The sequence below is a fragment of the Scomber scombrus genome, chromosome 3 (genome assembly GCF_963691925.1).
Source record: "Scomber scombrus chromosome 3, fScoSco1.1, whole genome shotgun sequence".
Lineage (NCBI taxonomy): Eukaryota > Metazoa > Chordata > Actinopteri > Scombriformes > Scombridae > Scomber > Scomber scombrus.
The window spans coordinates 19,355,217-19,379,397 of NC_084972.1; the positions used below are offsets into that span (position 1 = coordinate 19,355,217).

The 24,181-nt window shown below is 39.7% G+C and overlaps 1 protein-coding gene across 1 annotated transcript in view; it reads right to left on the reverse strand.

Annotated features, from left to right (window-relative positions):
- Positions 1-521: 521 nt before the first annotated feature.
- kcnb1 (potassium voltage-gated channel, Shab-related subfamily, member 1) overlaps positions 522-24,181 on the reverse strand; it is a 29,735-nt gene continuing 6,075 nt past the window's right edge. Inside the window, exon 3 of the mRNA XM_062445217.1 lies at positions 522-2,432. Within this exon, the coding sequence (XP_062301201.1) occupies positions 522-2,432 (1,911 nt within the window). The remainder of the gene's footprint in view (positions 2,433-24,181) is intronic.

Genomic DNA, 24,181 nt, shown 5'->3' on the forward strand with positions numbered 1-24,181 from the left:
AATGGAGGGCACAAGTAAGTAGCTTATAGGCTTCTAGGTCCTCTCCTGTATCTCCAAGACTACAAAATTAACTGGGACTCAGTAGTGGGACAGTGGACAGCTGGGTTTTTTTCCTAGAGAATGTAGAGATAACCCCCCACCACATCATTCAGTTGGGTTATACCGGTAATAACCACATTTCAATTCCTCCGAAGACTGTGCCTCCATGGGGATCTCTGAACAGACCTGCTGGCTACCTGGGAGTGCTCCTTTGTTTTGTGGCTGTGGAATACCTCTAATAGGAATGAATTGAAGGAGGGGCAGTGATATTCTCCAATTTAAGTGTTTTTCTCCCAGAGTATTCACCACACATGTTCACCTTGAGCTAATTGCCCAATTGCATGCTCAGGTAAATTGTGAAATGTTTCGCTAAGACTCCTTGTCTCTCCCTCTTCTGTTGTCTCTGAGTGTTTTGTTGGTTTGGTGTACCTATCACAAACAATCCTTTCCTAGTTTCCTGTTTGCTCTTCTCTACTTGTACCTCAGAGGCTTTTATCCAAAATGTTTTGACGCCCCTTTGGTCTGCGCGCCATCTCAGGTCCCACATGGTTCTCGTGAGCAACCCCACGAATCCCTTCAAGAGGGAACAGACAGTTTTGCCCCAGCATTTTCTGGGCTGCTTCTAAATGGTTGGTTCCCCTCTGGTAATTGATATTGATGCTGCGCTTGGGGCTTGAACCACACAACAGGCGCTCTGAGGGACTGGCGTCAGAGATGTCACGGAGGTGCTCATCCTCATCTGTATCGGCGTCAATGTATTTGCTGATGGAGGAGTCGTGGAAGGTGAAAACAGTTGGTGCCAGGGCAGTGCTATTTGGGGACTTCGGCGGGGTCCTGCTGCTGGCAGTGGTGTAGACAGAAACTTCAGGGCTTAACAGAGAGTGGTCTGACAGGACTGAGCTGTCTGAGAGTGGTGATGGTCCTGACTCCCCATCACTGCGGCAGCCTCCTTTAGGGATAAGGCTTTTTGAGGGGTTGCTGGAAAAGAAGAATCTTCTTGCATTTTCTGAGCAAGAGGGCTTGGTGACAGACAAGGGAGTCAGCATGGGCCCACGCTCCCCAATAGTTTGCTGTCCTGCTTTCACACTGGTGTGCTGGGACAAAGCTGTAGCCGGACTATGGGAGAACCGGTTGCTTTCCTGATTACCAAGATCCATTGCTGGACTATGTTGGAAGCGTGTATTCTCCTGGAAGTCTGTAGCACAACTGATGTAGCTGTCAATACTTGACAAGCTTTTCATGTCTCCCACTCCTTCTCTGGTTCCTAGCACTGGTTGCCCGTGATCTTGGATGGCCCCCAGCTCTATCTCATCCCTCTGTTTTCCAACCCTGGAGCCTCTTTCTTTAGCATTAAGGTTGGGTTGTGACTGTGTCTTGGCCATTTGGTTGTACATCTCCTCCAGCTTCTGAACATTTAGCCTTTGGGGACTGGTGGTCTTGTTGGGAGAGCCTAACTCCTGGGCGTTGAATGAATGGTTTGAGCTTGTTTCTGATGCGGCCCTCTTGGGAGTCCATTTCCAACGGCTTGGAGAGAGGTGGTTGTCATGAGGCCGCTCACTCTTCTCTACCACCACATCCATCAGCTCTGCACTACGGGCAAAAGCCTCTTTCAAGTTCATTGAGACAATGCTACCATTTCTCTTTGCCCTTTCCAGAGCCTCCCTTCGTTTAAGTGCTTTTTCCTGCCTCTTCTGCTCCTTGTAGAATTCAGAGAAGTTATTTACAATAATGGGAATGGGCAGGGCTATCACCAATACTCCAGCTATGCAGCATAAACCCCCTACTATCTTTCCCAGTAGAGTTTTTGGGTAGATATCTCCATAGCCTACGGTGGTCATTGTGATAGTAGCCCACCAGAAAGATGCTGGAATGCTTTTAAACTTTGTGTCCTCCTCATCTTTCTCAGCAAAAAACACCAGACTGGAAAAGATCATGATACCCATGGCCAGGAAAAGAATGAGCAGGCCCAGTTCATTGTAGCTTCTCCTAAGAGTGAAACCAAGAGACTGAAGTCCTGTTGAATGACGTGCAAGCTTGAGAATACGCAGGATACGCATGATCCGGAAAATCTGGACCACACGGCGGACATTCTGAAACTGCAGCACACTCTTGTTGGATTCTGTCAGAAAGATGGTGACATAGTAGGGCAGGATGGCCAGCAGGTCAATGACGTTCAGAGGACCTTTGAAAAACTTCCATTTGTTGGGGGAGGAGAGGAAGCGGAGCAGGTACTCCATGGTAAACCAGGCAATACACACGGCTTCCACATGGGCCAGTTGTGGGTTGTCTGTGGACTGGCCAAACTCATCTGTATCCTGCAGCTCTGGAAGGGTGTTCAGAGACAAGGCAATGGTGGATAGCACGATGAAGAGGATGGAGATGATGGCCAAGATCTGAAAGACAAATTTTGAAAAGTAATTTGATTAAGGATTACAGTATCAGAGAATGACAAATAAGTAATAAAATCACACATGTCTCTGGTCATAAATGTCTTACTCCAATTTGACAATCATACCTCACACGCAAATTATATTAAATGCACTTCTAGTGTATTTATAAAGTGTTATGATTACAGTGCGAAAGTGCTGACTGGAAGTGAATTCCAATAACCTTACAGTGTAAACAAACCTCCAGTAAATGCCTGACTAAATGTGTGATTGGCTGAGAACTAATGGATTGAATTGATTTGGACCACTTATTTATTCATGACTCACTTATCAGGCTTATCCACATGAGTGAGTGTGCTTGAGTGGAAAATAATGTTTAGCAACCAGTAAACAAAAGCAAGGGTATCACAGAGTACAGTATATCTGACTTCCATTGTGAAAATCTTAATGTACTGTATGTCACCAAATGTCAGATTTTATGGAGGATGAAGGTAACCTAACTTGCATAAAAACCTCAAGAATGAGTATGGTCAAGTAGATGCTAGATGGCAAATGCAGGTTATGGTCTATGGTTATAGTGTATGATCACTAAAAGTGCCCTCAAATAGATTCTAGACCACTTTCCTCAATACTGAAGTTTGCAAGAACCTGGTTAAATAATTAGACATGCTCGCTATTTTCACACAGTGCTGACCCTACTCAATATCCACAAAAATAAGTGAATGCTAGATAAAACAGCAGGGTGAACAGGCTTCAGGGCTCTGTCTGTGATCATTGAACTGTGTTTACAAAGTATTATTTTAAAACTATTTCATCCACTAATGGTGTCCCTAGATTTAGAAGAAACATACCACTGCATGTTACTTGCATGCTTGCTGTGACAATACCATGACATGAAAAAGAATAGACTTTTAGAAGGATAGACATATAGTAGACATATATGAGCAGGATGTCCCCAGAATTCACTGCACTAGACAAAGCCTGATTCACATTGCACAGTACAGAAAACATCAGAAAAAATCACCCTGGCACATATGACCTCACCCACACTCCCCCAATCATGCTAACAGGCAAAAACAGGGTTATAGACTACACGTCTTTTAGCCCCATATGACACAGTTCTCCTCTCAACCAGCATTCATGGTATTTACAAAACATTTGCTTGTTTGATCTAAATAAGTGACTACTTCTGTAAACCACACTGAGAAATACCAGAGAAAATTAACTCAGCCGCTGCCAACAAAAACCCTATTTTATCTTCACCTCTTGGTACTGAGACTTGCAAATCTGTATATTTGTTTTAATTTGCATGATCTGAGCTGACATGCAAATACCTCTTACCACAGCTTTCTTTGGAAATATTTGTAATTATACGATTTTAGTCAAATAGCCCTTTAAAATTTTGCTTTTGAACATATTAGTTGAATTTCTTTGGTTGGTTGCTATTTGGGCTATGCATACAAATCTACACTCTAACTTTGTACAGAATCCCTTTAAGGGTTTATTTAAGACATAATTTGGCTGCCCTTGTATGCTTTACATTGATAACAGTTTCATAAGAATCAGCTTTCCTTAAACATGGAAATACAGGTGCACAAATCCAGCCGTTTCCTCTTGATCCTAGTACTGTTTGTTGACGAGTCACAGAGACAAAATCCAGTGGTGTGTTTATTGTGTATGTTCATTATAAACTGACATATGCTCTGATATGCTGGTTTACAATAATTTTAATACTTATGCTTATTCTGATTACTGACCAGAAAACCTTTGTATTATTGTGCCTGCATAATCCATGCTGAATGTACCTGTGGGAGGCTTTGAGACTGAATATGGTGCAGGGATGGTAATGTCACACAGAGGAGCATCTCTTCCTTCACTGGTCCAAGGACAAGATTACTTCATGTCTACATTTGTTATATTAACCCCAAATGACTCAAAGAAATCCTGGCACATGACCAAGCAGCACAACTTGGAGGATGAGTAGGTTGTACAGTAGCTAGAACACAGAGCCTGCTATGGCAATATCCCACACAGAGAGGTCAGGATGCTGTACTGTATGATGAAATAAATCATAGAACGGTTCTTTCTCTAAAAATAAGCGCAGCTAAGCCTTAAATCATAATGCAGTTTAGACATGAGACATACAGTATTAATAAGACACTGATGTTGCATTTACTTTCAATTAAATTAATGATTTCAGTATGTTTCCATTTGAATTATAAAACAGCATATAAAACAGTTGTTGTCTCTTTGCTCTTCTGAGGTTTGATCTAAACTGGTTTTGCTGGTTAAACACACCCTGTCACTTGTGTAAACAAACAGACTAAGGGCCAGCATCGAGCACATGAGACAGGGTTTCCCTATAAATTGTTCAGAGGAAATTAAGGCACAGCAGCAGAAATAGGGCAATAGCAACTGTTGTTAAGAGGTGATTGACAGTGCAGGCATTGACAAAGGTGTAATAATTTGGAGTACACTCCCAAGAGTAAAAGTGATGGCTAAAGAGGCAACCTTATCTACAACCAATCAGAGCAGGAGGACACTGTTGCCATAGCGTCATGGCAGACATGAATAATTACCCTATCAGTTTATTTTCTTCTCTCTGTGCTCCTGTCCTCCTGCCTCCTGCCCTGGAGAAAATCTATTTGCATCAAACACTTCAAGAGCAGAGAGGTACTGGAACCGGAACATGAGGGTGGAGCCAATAACGGCAGAACAAAACTGAAGGGGTAGAGAGGGCACAGGGCTGACAGGAACGGAGAATTTCATGATTGAACTAAAAAATGTAATTCATTGCTCATGTAAGATTGTGCCATTTTTTGGAAAAACAGTCAGTAATGAGTCAGAAAAATAATGGATAGACACTGCTAACAAATCCAAAATATGAAGCTGTGGGAAATGTTAGCTATGGAAGAGCAGGACAAAAAAGGGCAGTGGTAATAGGATTGAGATACTATAAAAAGGTTGCTAATGAAGGCACAGTGGTGCTGCTGTTTAACATTACGGTTATGAAGTCAAGTTTCACCATGAAACCATGCACATCTCCCACTGGCCTATGTCCCTGTTGCCCCTGCCTCTATGCACTGTGCACTCTCTCACACCACTTGGCTGTCTTTATCTCCTTCTTTCCTGGGTTGTTTAATGTCAGAGGGTGTTCATTTCATCAAACTATTGTACTGTAAATCTGAGATAAACCTTTCAGATTACATAAAAGAGACCACAAGCAAACACATGTCTAGAAAAAGGTTGAATGGAGCTCCAGACATGATTGTAATGGCATCAACAAAATTACTGCCTATTTATAGACTCTCAGTTGACCTAGAGGTCCACATAATAAAAAAAAAAGATGTTAATAGTGGCCGCACCCCAGATTATGTACTGTCTGGCTGCAAATTCTGTGTGATGAATACTCTATTATTGCAACTAGATTATATGGACACAAAAAATGAAAGTGACTCCCAGCAAATGCTCCTTGGTGGCCTTCTAAAGGGGAAAAAAGTATGAAGGGAGGGAGATATTTATATCTGGAGGAGAGAGAAAGAAAACATGTGTGCAAAAGATAAAGAGAGAAAAGAGCAGATTGACAGGAAATCCCACTGTGACTCTAAATAAAGCCAGATCACACTGGTTTGGGTCTCTCATGGCACATTGTCACGTGGCTCAGACACAATAGTCCACACTAGACCCCCATTCTGTAAGACAAGGTGACACCAACCCTAATTAGGCTGTTTGAAAAGATGTCTGGGACACAATTGGTGTGAAGAACACCCTAAAAAATCACTGTAACACATGACCAAGTCTGTGTCACATTCTGTGAAATTGTCCTCTCAGTTACATGTGGGAGAGATTTTTTTTTCTTTTTTCATAAGTGTTATAGGGAGTAAGCCTTCAGACATGAAAGTCATTGCACATACTCTTGGGTCATATACTAAACATACACCAAACCAATCTCTGCTCACCAGAGACATGTACACTCGGGGATTGGAGCCGAGAAAAACTCATTCATTTAAAATGATTCCTGGGTGTCTTACTGTACTTGCTCTCACTATTTGCTCCACCAGCAACTCTCATTCAGAAAGGATGGCCTGGTTTTATGTTGGCAGCTGTAATTAATTGTCTTTGTGCTACACTGGTTTTGTCAGGGTCAGATCCATTCATCTACCTTCTCAGCACTCATCCAGCAAGGATGGAACCTTGAACATGGCCTTTTTTATATAAACCTTGAGAAATTTGCAATATTTATAAAGCAGATGTTAACCATTAAACAACATGATGAGAATGTTGCCATGGACTTAAAGGAAATTAGTCATCACTGTGGCATCAGCTAGTAAAGAGTAAAAAAAATTGGAATTGGAATTCATTTTTAAAAAAAAACATTAAAATCCTGATGGGCAATTTTAAAGCAGAATAAATATATTTTTTTTGGCAATGTCATGTTATCACTATATAAAATAATTAACATGTTAGCAGACAATCATCTATTGACACATACATTTGAAATCATGTTTCTGGTCACCCAATGTAAGTCCAAAATTCACTCCTTTCTATCAACTCCTAGGGAAATATCTGGCTCTTTAAATGCTAAATTCTCCACTAGATTCACCCACTTCTCGCTAACTTTGTTTGGCTGCTGTTTTTTGCTGAGCAGGTAGTGTAGAGTGGGTTTATCTAAGCTTTCTTTGCTGAAAACAGCAGCCTAATGAGAGCAGTGAGACTGAACTAACCAGTGAAGCTGTGGGCTGTAAAACCAAAATAATTAGCTGAAAGATGCTAAAACACTCTGTAGCGCATAGTCAACGGCATAGTCAGATAATTCTATGAAACTTAATACACATTTGATTCATTATTATAAAAATATGGATTGGTGCAGCTTTAGAGGGTTTTACACTCAGCTTAGACTGAGATTTTACTTGATTTAGTTGTTTGTTTGGTTCAGCCACTTCTGACTGGGTGCAGGCCAGGTTAGTGTTCTCACATTGTATTAAGTCTGGTGGCATCCCAAGTGACAGTTCAGGAACTCCCAAAATCCCAGTGCTCCGGCTGGCAACTTTCTCATTAGCAGCAACAGACACACCACTGTGCTTTAGCAGTGGAAGGTCCTCTTCCTGTGAGTCCCAATGCCACTGTCTGTTAACTGTGCCAGGCACATACCCTAGAAAACACATCTGACCTACCTAATAATGACAGGTAGTACACTCAAACTTCCACCCAACACTTAAATAGGGATGGACTGAGAAAAGGTTGTGGTAAAGGTGTATCTGTTTTTCCATCCAAGTACTAGCTGACTTCCTTTCCCATCGTCCCCTGAGCAACAGCTGAGGCCACAGGGATACCATGCAGCACTCTCCCGGCCTCGACTGCCAGCCACTGTCACCATGACAACCCCCTTGAAGCTCGACAGGAGGTGGCTACGTGGACCTGCTTGTGAAAAGCCAGTCTGACAGAGTCTCCTTCCCTCCTTCTCTCCCTCCCTTCCTCCTTCCTCCTGATTTGTACCTTATTCAAAGCTCACTCAGCTTTGAACCATTTGTACCGTTTTTCTCTCATTAATGTCAGATTACTGTCTGAATTTCAAATGCTGTAATGTCTTTTGAACATGCTTAAGAGGTTAACAGTTCAGTTCAGCTAACATTGCCTGATTATTTTGGTTCAATATTTGAAATTAAAGCAACATGCAACATGTTTTGAAAATGGAAACAGTATTTTATAAATAAGTCCTTATTAGTCTTTAAAAGTGCTAGACACCATCTTCAGTTGCAAACATTTGCAGTGTATGCCCCATTTCCCATTATGCTGTCACATAATTTGATTGGATTAACAGGCATCACATGAGGCATATAAGGCATTGATCTTTATCTTCATCAGTCAGATGTTATTGCCAGTGATCAATAATATGAGTAATAATGTGAGTGTTAAATAATGTGGAATAATTCACACCCCTGATTCTGAATGTAGAAGGGCTCTGCCTCTCTGCTGCCTGTGAAAGAGATGGGGTTTCCATGGAGACGGGAGGAGACTGTGTCTTCCACATTTTCCCCAGCATGATAGCTTGAAACACACACACACACACACACACACACACACACACACACACACACACACACACACACACACACACACACACACACACACACACACACACACACACACACACACACACACACACACACATATTTGCAGTGGCTCAGCTATAGTCTCCCCACCCTACATCACTTCTGCTTGTAACTTTAAACAGCAGAGCCCCATGTATCTTTATCTCCTACATCACACACAAGTTGTATCCTGTAGTTCTTTAGGAAGGTAAAGCCAGTTCAGTTTTCAACACAAATGCACATGTAGATTCAAACTGGTGACCTATGACCATGACCATGCCTCTCTAACGTCAAGCCTATTGCATGTTTAACCTCTTGTATATGTCTTATTAATGTGCAGTGCTTACTGCAGACTACTTGTTTTAGATGTAGAAGAGAGCCAATTATTTAAATAATCTGCACATTTTTTGCAAAAGACAATCTGAAAATCACACTAGCGTCATAGATTTATGTTTTTTTTTAGCCCAGTGAATTATGCTAAATTTAATTATATTACATTGCAGGCCCTTTGACTTTGATGAAGCTCATGTTCCACACTTTTGCTCCTTGTTCTTTTGATATCTTCATCTTTCATTCAATTGGATGTGTGTAAGAGTATTCAAATGATTATATATTAATATATTTAATTATTATTATTTATTTTTTTTAAATTTCCAAATGTAGCCCCTTGAAACTGTACATATTTTGAGGTAATCTGAAACAAGACATATTTTGGGGCTTTAATCAAACTTTTCCCTAACTCATGTAGTTTCTTGCATGCACGTGCACCACAACCCTATTCAGTAAACCATTAATGTAGGTAGGAAATCTATGCTTGGACCATCCATCTCCTGAATGAATCCCACCTCATCTCCTCTCCCTCTAAATTATTCATGCATTTCAGATGAAGAAGAGAATCCAGACTCAGCATCTATATTTAAACTCTTGCTGGTCTGTGGTGGCTATATAAATAGAAACAGTACAGGGTCTGGTCTGGCACTCCAAAGGAAGCTGGAATCAGGAATTTTAACACAGTTTATGAGAATTGGAAGGAGATGAAAGACAGTGTAGCCAGTGTTGTGTCAAGGCATTTCTGGATTGAGGAAATATCACAGAGCAGTAACAGGGGTAAGGGAATGTTTGGAAAAGGTCAACCTGTTTCTGCTGTCCATTAACTGTTTTTAAAAAGTGTCTTATCTCCACAACATTTTTTCCTCCGCACACAAGAATCTCTGCCTACATATACATACAAAATATATATCTACACAGTATATGCTAAGCATAAAGAGGCAACAAATATTTTTGTGGAATATAGCTTCCATATGGTCTAAGAATGAATTTAAAATGCAGTTCACGCAGTCTTGCAGTCCATGATAGTTCATTTATTGCAGAAATCAGACACCATCATGGTACACTCTGCAGACTGCAGCACAGAGGGAAAATGTAAACATGAGAGAAGCATTGATTTGAAACGCAAAGAGAGACACAAACGCATAAAGATACACACATAACCAAGCTACACACACACACACACACACACACACACACACACACACACACACACACACACACACACACACACACACACACACACACACACACACACACACACACACACACACACACACACACACACACACACACACATACCCCCAGTCAATCAACAATGATGCCTGAATAGAAGGGTGCTGCAAGTCTCAGCATCACAGAAATGACGGTTACCATGGTGACAGTGACAGTGAACTTTTAAACATTTTAGTGATGGCAGAGAAAAAGGAAATAAAGGAGGAATAGAGAGAGTACAATAAAAATGAGCCAGAGAAACAAAGACAAGACTTGGATAACCTAGACTGAAAGATGTGACTGTCACATATTTTATTCACACAGTAACATACAAAGCGAGATTACTTTTAATCCTGAATTCAAACACATGCTTACTGCAGATATGCTTCTTACCACTGAAGTGGTGCAACATTACACTGAACCCATAGTTCACAGTTTGTGAGAGCTCAGATCAGTGGCCATTCATTGTCAGTGCTGTTAATCCCTTTGAAAATTACACTCAGATTAATGTAAATCCTTGAAGTTTTGGTAATTGGACAGCTATAAGTATATGATTTCTGTACTTATAAAACTGTAATTTCTATTGATCCTGAAACTATTCAATAGCCAGCCTGACTGTGACATAACCAGCTGAATGTGTGAGAACATATTGAGGCATTCGAGAACATTATATATTGTGTAATTCAATTACTGCTGCGTGTACAGGAGGCCCTGTGCTGTACTAATGTAAATAAATGTGGATGAAGATACTTAATTGTCCATTAAGCCCCACCTCCCTTACATTGATAATGATGGGAGATTTACTGCCCAGAATTTGTAGAACTTTTTAAAACAATGCCGATCCTTGATTTCATACAGAGAAAAGCAGGATTTTCTGAAATAACAACTGTCAACAACTAGCAGATTTGAGCTATCTTAAGCCAACGTTAGGTCTGTGAATTGGTTGAGAACTGTGCTCTCTCCTCAATATTTGCAACTGAACCATTTCAAAACGAGAACCCTGTAAAAAGGTTTAAAATGTTTGGCTGGGGTTGCTGGAGTGTTAACTTCCCCAAATACAAGAAAGATCCAGACAGAGGTGCTAACGTTACACTAAACACTAATGTAGCGGCATCCAAGACTAGCTGCCACACAGTGGTGACATACTACGAAGTGGATACTGCTGTGAACAGGGCTGTAACCACACCAAATAATGCGGTATGAAATGCTTGCTTTGGAAAGGTACTCCCATAGGAAATAAGCTACATCACTTCATATGCTTAAATTAGTGCAGTTTAATCCATTTTCTTGTACTTTTGCTTTTGTATTAAGAGATGAAAATGTGGTGTTAAGTATTGGTAGATGGGGTGAAGTGCTTGGGCTATGTAGTGTGTATTTGAGACTGTGTGTGCCTGCATTTGGACTTGCATGAAGAAATCTCAAAATAGTCCCAGGGCCAGGTGAAAGTGCTCATCAAGGTGAAAGGCTTCTCGCACTAGTAGTCAAGAGCCCTCTCACTACGCTCACAATCAGCCATTGGCTTGATGAATGTTTCTCCTTCACCTTCCTGGGTTCTATTTTTGCTTTTGGCCATCCTCAAAGTCATTCACTCATCTTTCCACACAGCTTGTACAGTGGAGTAAAATCCACCAATGAGGAAAGCAACAATGACAAGCACAGCAGAGCATGTGGACCTTTGAGTTCTGATTTATAGACCCTGCATGTTGTTCTGTGCACACATATATTGTAGGCTCAGAAGCTGATATGTTGTTGTGCAGGTGGTTGCATATCAAAGTAATGGTGACATGTTCTTTCTGAAGGGCCATGGCCTGCAGAAAGGGTGCTTCAGGGTGAGTCTTCTGTGATGTGTGTGTAACACATGGTAAAGAAAGAAAATTATATGTATAAAAACCCCTGACATATGGGTTATGTGTCATAAATCACTGCATAGCACAGATATAAATGCCATAATATAGACTGCAGATTTTATGCACAAACTGGTTGGCAGCCAAAACATATCACAATATATTGCAGAAATCTTTTTTTAATGGAGCAAAGCCTGTGAGCTAATTCAGGCAGACAACTCCAGTTGTGCACCTACACTCAGCTGCATGACACACTCTACGTGATGCAGAATACAGTATATCCAATGCACCCTCTGCAGAGTAGTCTGACAATGTCCTGTCCACTATATTACTCTGTTGCAATGCTCATTTGCAAACTCTTCTGTAACACTGATGCAGACACTGCTCGTACAGCATTTCCCCATCTCCACCTGTAGGGTCCGATACTAAGAGGAGGACAGTGACTGTTTATTGTCCTGCATACGACCCATGCATGCTGCTATTGTTAATATCATTAATTATACTTCTATTATTATCATTATCATTGTTGTTACTGTGCCTCTCTGTGTTTCACTCTCTCAGTCTCTCTCTTCTCTCCTCATCTCTCCTTCCCTCTTTCTCTCAACCCAACTGGTCAAGGCAGATGGCCGACCACCGAGAGCCTGGTTCTGCTTGAGGTTTCTTCCTGTTAAATGGTTAAATGGAGTTTTTTCTTGCCACTGTCACCAAGTGCATGCTCATGGGGGAATGTTGGGTCTCTTTAAATGAAATCAAAGAGTATACAGTCTAGACCTGCCCTAAGTGAAAAGTGCCTTAAGATAACTTCTGTTGTGATTTGACACTGACAAACCTCTGCTGTGCTGACCTTGGTCTAAGCTTATATGGAGTGGTGTGGTCAGGGCCTCGATACCAAATATCAAGAGTACCCACAATAAATTAATTCCAAATGGGTTAACTGACTAAAATGTTTTATTTTCTACTTCACTAGACAGTGTGCAGTGGAGAAAAAGGAAAATGACATCTCACAACAGTCTCATGTCAGACCTCTAACTCTCAGGCTGGGCATCCTAACATCCTCTACAATGATCCTGAGCACAGGTGTCCCCCAAAGGCTGTGTTTAGAGCCCTGTCCTATACTCCTTATTCACTCACAACTGCGTGTCTGTCCATGAATCTACACCATCATTAAATTTGCAGACAACACCACAGTGGTAGGCCAGATATCTAACAATGAGACCGCCTATAGGGAGGAGATTCAACATCTAGTGACATGGTGTTCCAATAACAACTTTGCCCTCAATGTTAAAAAAACAAGGAACTGATAGTAGATTTCAAAAAGACCAACAAAGGCAGACATGACCCCATCTTCATCAACAGTGCTGAGGTTGTGACAAGCTTCAAGTTCCTGGGTGTCCACGCTGTCTGCACTGTTGAAAGTATTATAACATCCTGCATAACAGTATGGTATGGCAACTGCACCATTGCTGACCATAAGGCTCTGCAGCCGCTGAACGTGCCATTGGCACCCAGTTACCCATCATCAAGGACATCTAGGGTTGGATGCATTTACACAGTTATTATTAAAGGTCTTTTTATTTAAAAAAAACAAAACTTTTATTCTTGTCTTTTTAATTTGCACTTTTTGTACTGTACTGCTCTGATGACGCCACTTATTTCATTGTACATTGCTCTGCTCTGTATAATGACAATAAACAGTAGGGATGTCCGATATTATCGGCCCTCCGATATTATTGGCCGATATTCACTTAACAATGTAATATCGGGAAGTATCGGTATCGGGTTTTTATAACCGATATTGTCCTGTAGGCTTCAGCATTCCGAGCCTGCATGAACGCAGCATGGGACTTTTACCGGCGCGCGCCTGATGACGTATAACAACAACAACACGCTAGACTCGTGGGTCGCTCACCGTGACTAACAAGTTCATAGCGTCCACCGCCATGTACACGAACACACAAACAGAAACAAGGTTTACCTCCTCGTTGTCATTTTCTCTGTTATGCTTTCGGCGAGTCGCCTCTGTGACGTCACCGTCAGAGTCCGGTGGGTCCTATCTGGGTCCTACTCGGCTGGAGACACAAGAGCTGAGAGGACCGAGTGAGAGGACGTTCCTATAAAAGGTCCCGCCTCCCAGTAAATTTGTAATTTGCAATTACTGCAAAGCAGCATAATAAATATGGCAGTGCCATGTTGGCACCTTTTCCTCAACTTAAGTTGAAGTTGTTCTCCTATTTTGCACAGACAGTGTTTACATTTGGAAAGCCATGTTGCATTTATGTTTGCATCCAGTGGGGCATCACAATAAAATTAGGCATAATGTGTTAATTCCACAATAGGAGATATGTTATGTTGTTACCTAACAGTTTTGGTGTAAAAAGCCTGCATATATCGGTATCGGTTGATATCGGTATCGGAAATTAAGAGTTGGGGGATATCGGAATATCGGATATCGGCAGAAAAGTCAATATCGAGCATCCCTAATAAACAGTATTGGACTGAATTGAATGTCAGGCCCAGATCCAACATGTTGTGCAGCTTCACCAACTGAGCCAAGGTGATACAAATGTTTGTATGAGTTTATCATTCACTGAATGGGATTTGCTCAGTGTATATTGTAGTGACTCAGTTTTACAGACATGCCAGATATTATTATTGACGATGAGTCTGTTTGTAATGATAACACAAAGTAAAACTGATCAAATTTGGGTTTGTCTTAGATTAAAAAATGTGTGCATGAAATTTACACTTTTCTTTTATATTTTGTTTTTGATTTAAATCCTACTACACTTTAAGTCCCCCTCCACTAATTTTTTTTTTCTGTCTTTGTTCCTCTTGTTGGATGTTTGACCTTCACTGAACAGAATGATGCATGTGCAGAATTTGAGACTAGAAGGCTGCTTTCAAATTGATCTGCAGAAAGTGGAAAAAATTCTGACTGAATTGTGCTGACTTTAAACCTCACTAAGGCATGTAGGGAGGAGCATGATCACAACACATCTAGTTTGGTAGACAGTTTTGGTCCAGTATGCAATTAACACAAGCATGATATGGAAACTTGAAGCCTATTTAATCTCCAGTGCTTTTGAAAAAAAAATATATATATATAATAGATTCAGGATTTTTCAATGAAAGAAAATGAGTATATGTAATTTAAAGAAACAGACTATATGTTTATGTATTTTTGAGGAAAAACTATATCTGACACAAGTTAGTATTAAAAGAAATGTACTTTTCTATGTCTTAAAACATGCATCTTCAATGCTGTGTTCACAACAATGACAGTGCTGTTTTAAAGTCCCCCTCCATTTTTTTTCCTTGTTCCTACAGTTAGATGTTTGAGCTTCACAATGTGCAGAATTTGCTGAATGGTTAAATTGTCTGTGCTTACTGATTTTTTTTTTAGGGCTGGGCCTACGGGCATGATTTGTGACAACACATCCAGTTTTGAAGCTAATCCCTGTCCAATATGCAATTTACACAAGTGTGATGTGAAAACGTGAAGGCTTCAGTGCACAAGCACTGGACTTTACAGTCAAGAAGGAGACATCTTGTGTCCAGCTGTTAAACTTTTAAAATAATATTTGCTTATTTATATATAATGAAGAAGGAATTTTAAGTTGGCAATTACACTTTCGTTCATTAAAATGTAACCACTGTTTTGGGTGAGTGCTCAGGCAAAAACAAACAAAAGCAAACCAGCAAGCACACATTCCAGGTAGAATAGCTTGTTGTTTCTGCCCTGCAGCATTCTGCTAATTTAATGTTTACCTCACAATCAGTGAGTCAGAGGATACATTTATTGCTGCCATGCTAACTTCCCAGAATTGTGAAATCAACAAAAATGTCAGCACTTTTAATAATTATTACAGACCCCAAGTTTCCTGCTGATTGTGAGAAAAGGGAACTTTGTTGCTCAAAATCTCTTCATTGTTGCACAAACGATGTCAGTATGTCTTTCCCAGAGTCATACAGGATCATACAGCAGCATACTACGTCATACATTTGTGTGATTAAATAGTTCATTGATGTGCACTATCCTTGAGGCACTGATTCGGAAAAAGTGACGCAGAGTTTCAATATTAATCACTGGTTCGCGCACTTGCACAGCACACTTGTTATATGAGAGAGGATTTTACTGGCCAGTGCAAAATAGACCTGCTATGTATAGATTGCACAATCACACATGATTCAGTTCAGTGAAGGTCAAACATCGAACTGAAGTAACAAAATGAAAAACACAGTTTTGAGTGGATGGTTACCGTAGCTCATTTCAGTTCAATACATTTCCTTACATAGCATCATATTAGCCTTCTGGACACTTGAGTATATCATTACAAATCTTTTTCATATCTTTGTTATAATAACGATTTAGAAAAACTTTACCCATATGTATGAAATATGGATAAAAACCTAGGCAACGTAAAATGAAATTAGCTCATGAGTAATATGATTCTGATGCCATAATAAGAATATACTTTTTTTCATAAATATAGTAATGTTTCTGTATATGACGAATCCAAACAGGATAACACTAATACATTTGGCTTGTGATGATCACAGTCATGATTCTATGACGCATTTTGATTCCCATACCCATAAAACAAAATTGAAATCCATACACTGACAACCTAGAATGTGAAGTGTTCTTCCTTGTTACTCCTCCGAGTGAATATTTAACTCTTCATCTCCTAGGTTCTATTTTTCTCTTAGTCATAAGCCTGCTTCCACATTTTCTGTTTCTCTAGCTCAGCCTACATGTCTCACAGTAATTTTCTCTTTCATGTTTACAGTCTCAAACTCACAGGCTCTCTTGATCTATATCTGTTTTTTTTCTCTTACAGTCTTTTCTCCTCAGGCTTCCCTCCTCCTGGGGACAGTGACGTCTTTCGCTCAATGCTCACATTACTGCTCAAAATTGAATGAACAACAGAGCTGTCTAGCTTTGCAGCAGCACGGTTCATGACCACCTTTCATCTACTACACAACCTCAAAGCTATTTCTATGGAAAAAGCATGTATTCATATTTAATATTATTTTCAGTGCTGTAGAACTATGAAGTTTGCATTAGCTTTGTGATTGTTGCTCCGATGGCCACTGTCATGGAATTTACAAGACTGCCTTTAGTTATGGTTATTTTACTCACTATACAGGCAGAAAAATATTCAGCAATAGTAAATAGAGCACAACGAACAAACTGCCTTTACAAAATGTATTCTGAAGAAGTGAAACATACCACGGCTGGGCCCCACTGCAAGCCTGCAAAGCTGAGATGACACAACAAATCTGATAGTGATCCACTACAAAATGCATGACACGACTTATAAAATTCTCACAAACACGACTCAACCACTACAGTGTCAGACAACTGCACGTTAACAGTGAATGAACATTAAAACATGCGATGAATGAGCATAAGAATAATGAGAATAAAACATGTCACAACAGCAACTTAATACTCCCAATTTTTTTCCAATGCCCCCTGTCCAACATTAACCAATAATATTACAGTAAAAAAAATAGGGGAAATATATAACTGGTAAAAATAATCTTGATCATCATAATTGTCTTTGGTCTTTCTATCTTTAGTCATAATGACACGCACTCTCATAACATCAAATTATAATACCATCTCCAGGGTGGTTATGTTATCACTTCTGTTCACCCGTTTGCTTGTTTGTTTGTTTGTTTGTTTGTGTGTTTATTTATGTGTGACAGAATCAGCAGGATAGTTTCTATGAATATTCAGTCTCTTAAGAAGAAACATCGATTCTGGAGATCCCAGATGGCCTTACCCCTAAAGCCACTATCAGCTATCCCTTTCCTACAGTGTCACCATCAGACACAACATTCAGCTTTCTATAAGCGTATCTCTTGAACTGATGCACATCCGTACTCCCAGCAGGAAGGAAACAATTGATACTGAGAACACCATCACTTTTCTTACATTGTCACCATCATGCCAAACTTCTGCTACTCCAAAAAAAACCCTATTGTTTAATCTAAACAGCAAATTGTTGACTGTGACAGTAACAGCTAAGTGGGGGGATTATCAGGCCATAGTGGCCATCTGCAATCTACTAAGGTTTTTTTCTTTTTTTTAAAACTATTTAATTTGTCCAGAGATTCTTAATGCAAACTATCAGACCAAAACCAAAGTTTTATAAACAAAGACAACAGCTGATCAGTGCACACCTGCTACCATTATCATTGTATGACAATGGAAACTGTATTGTATTGAGAGCCTTAAAGCTGCACTAATCAATAATTTACATCAAAAATAGAACAAATGACTACCTAAAATGTGAAGAGTCACTCATAGTGACCCAGAAAAATCGTCTCATAACTCTCCATTTCTCTCTCTATTTTTTCCAGTCTTTTAGCACATTTTTTTGGCTTTATGGCCCACAACATTACAGTTTTGGTTCACATTTCACTGCTTTGTTTAGCATTGTTTTCTACTGTATAGCAGGCAGTTAATTTTGGTGAAAAAAATCAGACAAACGCAGTGTACATTTCCTGCTCAGCACTAAACCGCCAACCAGACAAATTTAGCAACTAGCAGGTGAACACAGCTAAGCTAAAGGGTCAGATATTTGTCAAAGATTGGATGGATGTGTTACATGGCATTACATGTTATTTGCTTATTTTAAACCTGCAGGGCTTGTCTCCCCCTTCTGGCAGTGAGAGTAATTACACAAACACTGTTGATGCATGCTAACATCATAGGCTCCACTGTAGCCTATTCCGTCACTACTGTTGAGGCTGTAAAATGGTGGATAAATTGTTTTGAGCTACACACAACCAATGCGAAATGACACGTTTCACTATCAGAATTTGATTCATTCGGTCCATTAACATTTGGAAAGTCTAGAAGAGCCGCCTAATTAAATGATTTACTTATTATTCAAGTTAGCGGAGGGTTACATCAGAAGTCAGCTGGTGTACATGCTCTATGGTTAACCAAAAACATTTGAGCAAATTTCAAAACAGACATTATTTGGATAAACTAACCACATATTGGGAATCTACATGGTTACTTTCTTGCCTGAAAACAATTAAAAACTTTATAAAGTGACATACTACCAGTCCTACACTGAAAATGACGACAGCTTTTAGCCTGTCTCATCAGATTTACGTCATGTTCAGTATCCCAACCTGAAATTAGAGTAACGATTTGTGTTTTTTTTTTTTTCCATGTTAAAGCTCTGTTCTGTGAGGAAAATATTTGTGGTCCACAGGTCACTATCTGATCTATCTGACCTGTCTGTTTTAGAGCAGTTCATCTCAGGAAACTGAACCAGAGTAAGGTTGAGAGTAAAATACTCTAAATTATCATGTATTTAATGCATTTGCAGATACATACAAATATTTATTATTTTGCTTCACATTGAAGAGGCAGGCATAGGCATAGTGGCAAGCATTAGGTTTCTGCCAGTTTGTCAATATTCAATAATAATTAATAGCAATCAAGATCTAGGAGGAAAAGAGCAATTGTCAGGTGCCTTAGGTACATAGATCTAGTCTTTATTAGCTTGTACTGTATGCAGCGCCTGGAACAACTGGAGAAGAGATTGCAGAGATAGCCATCAACATCCTTTTGAGATTTAACATTCTCATATTTGGATTGCATGGTCATACCTATGATGGTGCAGTCAATTTGAATTGGAAGTACACAGCAGTGCAGGCAATGTTGAAGAGAAAGCCGCCATTGGCTTTGGAGAGTCTGTTTTTGAGTTTGGAGCAATGGCCCGTTGTTGTCGGCCCGTTGGTTCAGATATTGGAGTCAGGGCAAACCGTCTCCTAGACTGTTTTCAGAAAGGGAAAACTGTCCTTGGTCTATTTCTAGCATGAGAGGTAATTGGGAAGCTAGAATGCTTAAACACTGCTTAAGTCACTGCAGCAGAAAACAGACATGCAGACTGCAGCAAAATATGTGAACTCCACAGTTTCATACTGACAAGGCATTGTCCATGGTGCACTCTTTGGATATTGAGGCTATCCAAACCCCTCAGCAAAGATAGCCCCCTGAAAGATTCACTGATGGAGCAGCTCAGTGTAGGCCAAAATCACCAAAAGAATCTTACAAGGTGTTAGATACTGTGGATATGCAGATCAAAGAATGGTTTAATCAGGCAGACATGCAAGTCTTGCACAAATTAGAGAAAGTTCTCCTCACTGGGGAAATGAACAATGTTGTCTCTCAAAACCCAGAGCTTAACAAAGAGAATCTGAAAGTCCAAGTACCCATGCTCATCTCAAAGAACAGGTCTACCAGTGAAACTGCAGATATTCTAAAAACAATGAGATTAGAGGTTTGTTTGATGAGGTTGAAACTAGTGTTAGGCTGCTGTTGGTTATCCAGCTGAAGCTGGAAGAAGTTTCAGTGATCTTAAGAGACAAAATATGGCTCAGGTCAACAATCTCACAAATGTGTCTTAACAACATCACAGGGTGCCATGTCTATCAAGAAAAACTTGTCACTGACCTCAGAGCTGTTTGTCAGCAATTTGTGTCAGTAAATGAGAGGCAAAGGCATGTGTTTGGGTTTTATACACTGGCACTGGAATAAAAGTTTAGATATTTTGTGGAGTAGCCTACTAATCTACTGGCTATAAGTAAAATGCTGTTTGTTTTCTGTTTGCCACCTTGCTTAAATGTCTCCATACTTGTTGGTCTGTCATTTAATGGTGCATTAGGTATATACCATAGACTGTATTTATAATGGACGTAACATCCATGACGTCACCCATTGGTTTGTGGACTGCTGCTCGGAAGCCAATAGTTTCAGATCTGGGCAGCGCCATCTTGAAAATTTCCGTTGCATGCCGGGAAAAATAAAAACACGGATTCCACTTATATGGGCATCAGGAGGGGCATGAGGCGCCCTCCTGAACCTGTGAACCAATCAACCTGTCAATCACGACGTAGCCACGCCCTAATGCATACCCTGCTTTATCGTCAAATATAAAATCAAGGAGGCCAAAATTTCACAAATGAACATCATACTGCATTGAAGAAGGCTTTAAACTAGCGATTGAGACCATAAACACATTTTGAAAACGTTTACTGAGTTTAGAAATCAAGTGAGAAGTTGGTGAATTCTCCATTGACTTGTATAGTGTGTGTGTACGACATAGCATGTATATACACAGAATCAGTGTTAAAACAAAACGTATGCCCTTGCTCAGCAGACACAAATCCTCAATATGCCAACATCCATCCGGCCAAAGTCACCTTCTGGCTCACAAGTTTGTGTGACAAAATTAAAAACTTCAATAAAAAAATCTGTTATGAAATCTGTGTAACTTTGTTAAAAGAATATGGTTTCCCAATTTTGTCAAATCAGCTGCCACGACTTTGGTTTGTCACAAACTTCACTGTTAAAACAACGTAAAAACAGCAGCTTGGGTCCTATGCTTTAGCCTTCAAACCTTTGAATGTGCAGGTGTGCAGGATCTGTTAGGTATTTTACTGTCACAGTTCACAGTCATTGTTATTCCTGAATAGATGTTTGGCACATATAGTAGTAATGTAAGTAACACAACTAATTATGTTCATCTAAAGAACATTTTACTCATAATGCCAGCCTTAACCCCCTGAGGCTAGCTGTGTGTGTGTGTGTGTGTGTGCGTGCGTGCGTGCGTGTGTGTATGTGTGTGTGTGTGTAAGACGGGGGCTAGAGAAAGAGGAAGTAGTGACAGTGGATGATTTAACCTCATAATAAGACTCCATTATGAACCCCATGGGATGGTGGTTCACTGAAACCAGAAACTGTGTACAATGCAAATAAAGGTGTGTGCATGTGTATATTTGCTTGTGCCCTCTTGATAGTGACAACAAAATTGGTCATAGGTCAGAGCTGTAAATCAATAGTTCAGCTCTTCCCTGTCCATAAATCCACACCTTCAGCACACTTTAGCAAAAACTGAAATATGGACCAAACAGCTTTCATTTCACTTTAACCTTCAAAGGTTGCAGCAGAGTTTTTGTAACTGTATTTGAATCTAACTTCGGGGTATGTTAGAAGAGACATAACCAGTCAGAGTCACTGCTGTTGATGAGTAGACACTGTGACAAGCAGAGAGAGCAACCCGTATGAAAGCAATCACTGGGGCACTCAGTCTCTGAGTACACATGATCCCAGCTCATATCTCTGCACCAGAGTATATCTGAGTATATCTCTGCACCACACAGACCCAGAAAACAGACAAATAACCTGGGAAACACTGATATGCCTATTCCCTTTAATCCCCTATCAAGTACAAATTTGCACCGCATGGTCACCCTGCAGCTTCCTGCCAGAGAGATACTTGATACTCACTGTATTACTGCTCTGTCTCTCTGTCGTCTATGTAAAATATAGGAATTAAAGTGTTTTCAAGAAGGTAAATCTTGTAGCTACAGACACACATACTATAGTTATAATGGTCACAGTAAAAGAGGAGCAACTTCAGTCCGAGCACCAACTTCACTAATGTAAATGTTGGATGGTAACAAATCTGACAGAGGTGTTGAATCATCAGTGTGCTCTGGAATTGTTATGAGGACATTGTTTAGACATTACAAATGTATTTATACTCCTTATATAAATATGCAATGTGTGTCAAACCAAAAAAAAAACATTTTGTATAATTTTTAATTGGGTTTTATTTTATTTTAGTTGTATTGTATTTATTGTTAAATACTTGTTCTCACTGGTATTGGTCTGTATAACATTGGTCATTATTGTTTTCATATCCCATAATTGCCCACAATGAAAACAAGTCTATATTGTGTTATCCTGTAGTACTAAACTGCCAAATACAAAGCATATAACGCTGTATCATATCTGGATGAAAGTGACCAGAATTGTTGTCAAAAGTAAACCTCCTTTAACAACAATCCCCTTTGTTCTTTAGTTTAGATAAGTTTACAAAATATGGTGCATTACTGTTATAGATTGTTAAAAATGGTAATGTGAAGAACTCAACAGTGCTTAGCTGGATATCCATGAAATTAGAGTGTTAATTGAAAATGGGTGATCCCTTTCCTCTAGTCCGAAGGCTAAAATTTCCACATACATATGCAACATTTTAAAATATAAAGGACAGATTGCCATAATGTCTGCTTAATGCATTAATTCACCCCAGAAGATGAACCCTGGTTCATGTAATCCATGAGCATTCTCCTAGAGCCACCAATAAGAAAATGTGTTAAATGAGTACATAAGATGTTCCCTGATTGAATAAGCAGATTGCAGAGAAATTTGGAGGGAGTTCTGACTGATGTCAGTGAAAAATACATCACAGTAGTCAGCAGGGAGGGGGAAAAAAAAATAAAAGTATGTGCAGTAAAAAAGACTGCACATAAAAAATGACTGGACAGTATTCTTCACTCCATTTTTTCAAGCAGTCTGCTCAATACTTTGATGTGCCACTTAGATTTATCATAATCAAAATGTTAAGAGGTGTTGGATCACAGTGGAACATACAGTATAATTATGTGTTATCAACATAGCAACAGAATAGGACGTCATGGCTTTGTATCACCTGACTGATGTATATTGAACCTAAAATTGCACAGAGAATGGACCCTTGATTAACACCACAATTAAACTTACATACAGAGATAAATTAATCTTATATCATAACAGAGACAGTTCTGTCTCTATGTTACATTTTTAAAGCAGTACCCGTAAGATGTTACTATAGTGTGGGATATTGGAGAGACAAATAAGGTCAAAAGCAACACTCTAATCTAACAAAAGTATGATTATGTCACCTCTTTAAGCTATCAAAAGAAAAATCATTGGTGACCTTGACTAGCTCTAAAAACTGGCTTCAAACTATTAAAAACAAATCAAGGCTCAATCTTCCACAGGATGAACCTGTGCTTCCTCCTCAGATGAGGGCATCTGAGTTGATGAGGATTTCCTGACGGCTCCAATCAATGCACAATGTATAACGAGGTGCTAAAAACGGCAAAGGATACACATATCCAAATTTAGGCAACAGAAAGCTCTATTAATAACAGACATTTATGGGATATGTGTTGTTGGCCTTTTGTGTGACATACTCAGTCTAGAAATGCATATTTAACAAATGATTTAACATCTGAATTGCAACATAGCATTTTTGGCAGGTGTTCATATGTCCGCCTTGTATCCATCATCATCCATTTAACTGGCTTTGACTTTTCAGCTGTCAGAAATAGTGATAGATTCCAGACTGGTTGCTTCGTGTCTTGGACTGTGCAGCAGACTGATAGGAATACAGCCAACCCACATTTATATGTCATC